The following is a 6890-nucleotide window of genomic DNA, read 5'->3' as shown; positions in this document are numbered from 1 at the left end:
CGATATTCAGTTATTAGTTTGAGGTAATCAAGTTTCCATGGAACTATAATCCTACCAAATGTGGGTAGAACCTGGGTTCTGTTCCCTGCTACTTGAGTGATCTTGAGCAAGTCGCTTAACAGCTCTGAGTTAGCTGAGGAGGCCTCAGCCTCCTCATTTATAAAATGAGGATTAGATTACTTTCAGAGGTTCTTTCAATTTTAACTCTATGATCCTAAGGTCTTTTGAAAATGTGTTTTAAATATTATGATTTTATGAATAGTTTCTCTTTGAAATAAGCTCTAAATTGCAGTGTACTGTGATATTTTGTTTAAGTAGCAGCAGTGTGGATTTAAGTATGTCGGTACTATATCTAAAATCTATCAGTTCCCAACAGGAGACTATAAATTTCAATTGTGTCCCATTTCAAATTTGGTTTGATGTCATGATTCAACCAATTATTGAGTAGTAGAGCACTGGACTTGGAATCAGGAAGGATTCAAAGTATTGGCCTAAAAGACGATGTGTTCATTTGGACAAGTCAGTATGTTTTATGTGTAAAACAAGGGGTTGGGGCTAGCTCATTGGGTCAAATCTCGAGCTGAAATCAAAATACCTTTTTTCCGTACCAGTATAGAGATATTTAAAGAGTCTGGGAGGCAACCAGTAATTCAGAAGAAATACCTAGTTATGTCAGTGGCATGGATTTTCTAGTCAATGAAGTAGCTTGTATTGGATTCCTAAATGATGTGTCAGAAAAATACAAGTAAGTATTGAGCTACTTTATATGATAGAATGAAGCTAAGGGGATTAACATAAGTACGATGCATAGAATTGGATTTCCTCATGGGTCTCACATACCTTTGAAAATTATATTTTAGTCTTCATTAATGCATATATATCATAAAATATCTAAGGTCAAGAAATGGGGACATGTGCTGGCATTTAAAATATATGCATTTGCAAAAAAGTCATTAAGTGCCTTTGTGCTCTTTAGTATGGTAAAAGCAGGTGCTTACTATTTAGGCTATATTTTAAGAAACTAAGATAGAAAAATATATTGAAGCAGCATGGGTTCAGTGGAAATAACAATACCACTCACCACCTGAGTGATCTTGGGTGAATCGCTTTACTTCTTATCTCAGTGAGCCAGTTTCCCCCTCTAAAATGAGAGTTGGATTTGGAGAATCCCTAAAGGTCTTTTGAGGTTTAAACCTAAGGGTCATTCATTGGAAATCAGAAATGGCTTGGTCTTCTCATACAAAAATGGCACTTATGACAAATTTGTTTAATCTTTTTTATATGAAAATATATTTCACACAAAACACAAACTTGATAAGATTAACAAATGTAGAGGAATTTAAATTCAGCAAGGTGTTCTGCTACATCAGTACAGACCTTTCAGTTTACACCCTTCAATGTGTATTTCAAAGAAGTGTTTTTATAAAAAAAACTTGTGGTATTAGGTTCACACCCTGTTTGAATTTTATGCATTCGTATTTCCATATATACAAATGACTTACAAAAATCTTTGCATTCATAGCATAAAACACGCTGTCCTTAGGAAGAAGGTCCTGGATCTGAGTTGGATTTTAGCAAGGTCAGATAAGAGGGCCTCTGACTTAACACTTAGTGAGGTAGTAGACATGTTCTCAGGTATGGAAGGCAAAAAGTGTTCCAAGTAGTCTCTTGTGGGTAAGTCATTGTGACAAGGCCCTTCCCTGCAGGCACATAGAATAGCAGAAAGATGAATTGAACAATGAAAAAAATTTGGTTTAAGTAAAATTTAAACGTTTGGCCAGGGTTTTTTTTTTTTTCTTTATAATAGCTCTTGTTTATAGGGTACTTGAATGTGGAGAAACAAAGTTACAGGAATCTTCCCATTGTTTCAAAGGTACTTAAGCTGTTGCAAAAGTTAGAATCATCGTGGAACGCAACAAAGTTTGTGTTTCAAACTACTACCAAGAATTTGTAGCAATGGAATTTGTGGCATCCTACTAATCTTGATGACCCACAGAATTTCGGATTTAGAAACTACAAGGACATCTACTACGAATCCTGCCCGAAGCAGGTATTCCCTTGTATAAAATCCCCAAGTGGCCAGAAGACTTCCACTTGAAGACCTCCAGTAAATTGGAACCAACAACCTCCTGAGGTACCCCAATTCCTTATCAAATGAGATAATACTTGGAAGAGTGATTGCCTGGTACATAAAAGCTAAATAAATGCTTATTCCCCTTCCTTTTGGAGAACTTTAAAGGAAGTTTTTTGTTTTTCCTCCTTAATAGTGAGAGCTTGTTTCAACAAGCCTCTCTGCAATTCCCCACCCCTAACTGCTGTTACTTCTGCCTTCTGGGACTAAGGAAAGGGATTATAATTCTTTCCTCTGACACCCTTTCAAATCTTGAACATAGCTATAATGTTCCTCTTTCAGTTTTCTTCACCCCAAGCAGCCCTAATTCCTTCAATCTCGCAAGACATAGTCTCTAGGTCTTTGTACAAAGTGAAAGAACAAATAAGTTCATTTCCAAAAGACACTGGTTTTAAATGGAACATATACCTTCTGAAATTTACATGGGCACAAACTACCATTTGGAGCAAAGTGGCGAATATAATAGGAACATCTCTTGTTTATAATTTATCTCAGAGACCTTTTGAAATATTTCCACATCCATTACCTGAGAATCATGAAAAGTTGGAGCCAGTGGTTTCAAAGAAGTGCTGCTTCTTACCTGGTTCCTTGTGAGATGAGAGTCTTTAAGTAGGGAAACTTCTAGTTGTGACAAGCTGGGTGCCAGAAACATAGAATCTGCAGAAGTGCTGGTAACCAGTTCATCTAAAGCATCAACTTGTCTCTTCAAACTGTGTAAAGTGCCTTCTGTTTGTTGTTTGCCTTTCATTAAGGCCTCTGCTTGCTTGAACATAGAACAGCGAAGCTGGGCCTAAAAATTGTTTTGTTGCAACTTAAATATCTATATGAGTAGTCAAATGCATTACAAACATTACCTTTTTGGGGGGGGGGTGAGGCAATTGGGGTTAAGTGACTTGCCCAGGGTCACACAGGTAGTAAGTGTCAAGGGTCTGAGGCCATATTTGAACTCGGGTCCTTCTGACTCCAAGGCCAGAGCTCTACCCATTGTGCCACTCAGTTGCCCCTAAACATTACCTTCTAATGCTCAATAGCAAAGATGCACTAATTTAAAATCAGTGGATGCTGGAAGAGAGTCATCTGTTAAATGAATGATTTGGACTAAATGATCTAAGGCTCTCTCTGAATCCCATAATTTTGATCCTAAAACAGCAATTTGTTTCTATAGCACTTTATAGTTGACAAAAAACTCTCTCCTCAACAACCCTGTAAGTTAGACAGGGCAAGTATTTCAGCACCATTTTACAGAGGAGGAGACTTATAAGACTCAGAGAAAGGAGATGACAGAGCCAAGTATAGGGTAGATCCAAGCTCTGAATCCAAACCTCTTCCCTGAGGTTGAAAATGCACTGGATTTGGACTCTGAAGATGTGTTTCCTTTTGTGTAAAATGAAGCAATTGGACTACAATCTAGTCACTAGATGATGTCTCGGGTCTCTTTGAATTCTATTGTCTTAAAGCTAAATGAGAAACCCCATTCTGCCACTTACTGTGTAACTAACTGGTCGAGTCACTTCATCTTTTGGGCTTCAGTGTTCTCATCTATAAACTGATGATTTCCAAGGTCATCTTATAATCAGATGATCCGATGACTAAATCCAATGCTGTTTCCAATGTTATGTGGTACCTCAACATTCCAGAATCAATGCTGGATACATTTAGTACCTCAACTTAAAATGTTCTACTATAGCAGGATGTAGTGGAAATTGTGCTAGCTCTGGAGCCAGAGGGCTTGGATTAAAATCTTGGCTTGGCTCTCCTTTTTTGTTGAGTTGTTTTTCAGTTACATCCGACTCTTCATATCACATTTTGGGTTTTCTTGGAAAAGACACTGGAATTGTTTGCCAATTCCTTCTCCAGCTCATTTTACAGATGAAGAAACTGAGGCAAACAGGGTTAAGTGATTTGCCTAGGGTCACCCAGCTAGTAAGTTTCTGAGGCCAGATTTGAACTCAGGAAGATGGGTCTTTGTGACACCAGGCCTGGTGTTCTATCCACTGTGACACCTAGCTGCCCTTTGACTCTCCTTACCACTGCTATGACCTCAGTCTAAGCCCTTACTTGGACCTTGGCTTCCCCATCTCTAAAATGGGAATGGATGGACTCTAAGGCACCTTCCACTTTTAAATGATCCTAATACTTCTCTACCTTAATCTTAGTGGCTCATATAGTATTTACTCAAAATACAACCTTGAGTTTGTCTTCATGGTGACGCAGTTTCTCTCTCATGGCTTCTCCACGCCAGTGCTCCTCCTTTGTCAAGGGAAAAAAGTAGCCATAAATGAACAAGAATCTTCTATATGACCACTGACAAATTGCTCACTCCTCCCTGGGGGCCCCAGATCTATTATTTCTAAAATTATCTTTTGAAGTCTTTTCTGTGACATACAAATTGCAGAGTAATTGCTCATCTTCATTGTTTCCCAACTTGGAGCTCTCTATACTGATGAAATCAAAGGTCTCATGTCTCCAAAAAAAAAAAAAAGTGAGCTGAGCACTATGCTAGGTCCCTGGCAGCTATACAGTTAGGATAATAAAGCAGGATTGTGCCTTAGGTGGAGCTTGCAGTCTAATGAAAGTTAAAATGAAGTGTGCAACATGAGGTCAGAGACCATTATGGATGGGATGAAGGGAGTTTTCTTGCAGGTAGTATAAGAGTTGGGCTTTAAAAGATGGTAAGATTTCAATAGTTAAGAGGGAAGGAAGGAAGGAACTTTGTAGGTCCAAGGAAGAGCACAAGTTTAGAAATGCACATAGGTGGGAAAGGGTAGGACATGTTCTGGGGAATATGGAGGGGAGTTTTAAAGATTACCTTAATGATAAAGTAACTGGAAAGAAGTGATGAAGCATATGGAGCAAGAGTCATAAATGCTTACCATGATGTGAACTTTGGATAAGTTTAGTTTCTCTTCAAAAGAATATTGTCCCTCCTCGTTGGTGGAAAATGGAAAGTTCTCTTTCAAACTTTCCAATTCATTCTCTAGGGTTTCTGTTTTTTCAAAAATGGCTTCTAGATCTTCCAGCGACTCTGGAAGAGACTGGTTGAAATTCTTAAGGCCGGTTCTGAGTTCACTTTTCACTTCTAATTTTAGCTGCTTCATTGCCGCATTAATTTCCTTTTGTTGTCGATCCAAATCCTTTTGATTTTTTAGCTAAACAGTAATCAAAAGAGTTGGATAATTTTAAATAAGAAAGATATGCCTAAATTCGATTCAGTAAGGTCTTCAGAGCTGGTTTACCTTAAGCCATGTGTGGCAGAGTAGAAGAACAGTGGACTTGTTTTGTGTACCAAATTTGCCATTTACTAGTTTTCATGACCTTAGGCAAGTCACTCCATTTCTGAGTTTGTTTCTTCATCTGTAAAATGAGGATGAAAATACTACCTACCTCATAGGGCTACTATAAGGAAAACACTTTGAAAATCTTATAGAAGCTATTATGAGTAATGTATCCAATTAAACATTAAATGCATAGTAATGTGCTAGGTGCTAAGAGGAATGAAGATGAATTGTGATAATGCTAACAATAACTTAGATTTTTTGTAGTGCTTTGAGGTTTACACAGTACATTTTGCATTCCCTCTGAGGTAGGTAACTATTGTCATCTCATTTTACAGATGAGAAAAGTGAGACTCACAGAGATGAAAAGATTTAGTTATGTCCAGTGGGATACCAACCTGGTTCTTCTGGCTCTTTCCCTGCCTACAATGAATTTACGATCTAGTAGGGGACACAAGCACATGGTTAACTATAATACAAAGGCTGAGATCACTGAGGAAGAATTTTTAGAGGAAACAGAATGGGCCAGACAGACAGGGGAGCTCCCACCTGCTTCTTGAGCTCCAGATAATCATATTGCATCTGACTGAGCTCCTTCATTAGGCGCTTGGCTCGCTCATGGTTTTCATGTGCAACTTGCTCAATTGCTGCCATTTCCTTCTGCATACAACTGTTCTCATGTTTTTGATCCTGTAAGAAGAGGTAAGTGACAGTAACAAACATTTCTATAGCACTTTAGGGTTTACTCTGAACTTTCTTCTTATCAGCTCTGTGTAGGTAGTACAAGTGTTGTTTTCATTCTATAAAAAGACAAAACTAAATTTCAACCATGGTAGCAAGGAAGAAAAAAAAAAGCATTAGTGGACACAGTTTTTGACAGCACAGAGTTCTACCTCTGAAACCAAATGTAATTCCAGACCCCACATTTTCCCTTACTCAGGCTTCAGCTTTACAATCTAGAGTAGGGATAATTTTGACCCTTTTGCATGACTCATAAGAATGTTAGATAAAAATAATTATTATAGCAAAAAATATCTTTAAAAATTAAAAAAAAGAAGTTAATGCCTTTAAACAAGTTAAATTCAGGTCCTTTTCTGATTCCAATTCCAAAGTTCATCCCAGTATACCATACTGTCCTCTCTGGATAATAAGTGGTGCTATGTAAACAGAAGATTATTATTTTAGGATTGAAAATAAAATCAACACTCCTCTATTTTTAAGCTGCAGGGTTAAATTTATTATTTTTTAATTGATTCATTGTCTTATTGTGGTGCACTACAGGGGATTTCAATTCAATTTAAAAAACATTTATTAAGCACCAACTACATGCCAGACAATGTGCTAGGTACAGTGTTGTATACTTTATTAGCTTTGGAATTTGAGGACCTGGGTTAATATTTTGCCTCTGTCTCTTAATACCTGTATTAACTTTTGGGAAGTTATTAAATCTGTAGGCAATAATAAAATTTAAATGACACAGGTTC

The 6890-nt window shown here is 37.5% G+C and overlaps 1 protein-coding gene across 7 annotated transcripts in view; it reads right to left on the bottom strand.

Moving 5' to 3' along the window:
* The window catches only part of LOC114046953 (centriolin-like), a 94212-nt gene that overhangs the window by 9945 nt on the left and 77377 nt on the right, over positions 1–6890 (bottom strand). For 5 of the 7 annotated variants that reach the window (XM_027867601.1, XM_027867595.1, XM_027867599.1 and 2 more), the window contains 5 exons: positions 5956–6096; positions 5005–5280; positions 4319–4381; positions 2712–2921; positions 1263–1700 (listed from right to left, as the gene is read on the bottom strand). In XM_027867601.1, coding sequence (XP_027723402.1) covers positions 1680–1700; positions 2712–2921; positions 4319–4381; positions 5005–5280; positions 5956–6096 — 711 coding nt within the window. In that variant the 3' untranslated portion in view covers positions 1263–1679. Of the gene's footprint in view, positions 1–1262; positions 1701–2711; positions 2922–4318; positions 4382–5004; positions 5281–5367; positions 5486–5955; positions 6097–6890 lie in introns of those variants that run through there. The other 2 variants (XM_027867596.1, XM_027867600.1) reach the window with 2 other exon arrangements.

This window comes from Vombatus ursinus, unplaced genomic scaffold (assembly GCF_900497805.2).
Source record: "Vombatus ursinus unplaced genomic scaffold, bare-nosed wombat genome assembly UNPS02014786.1, whole genome shotgun sequence".
Classification (NCBI taxonomy): domain Eukaryota; kingdom Metazoa; phylum Chordata; class Mammalia; order Diprotodontia; family Vombatidae; genus Vombatus; species Vombatus ursinus.
Note: the sequence above shows the minus strand (reverse complement) of the source record. Positions and strands in the feature narration are given on the sequence as shown.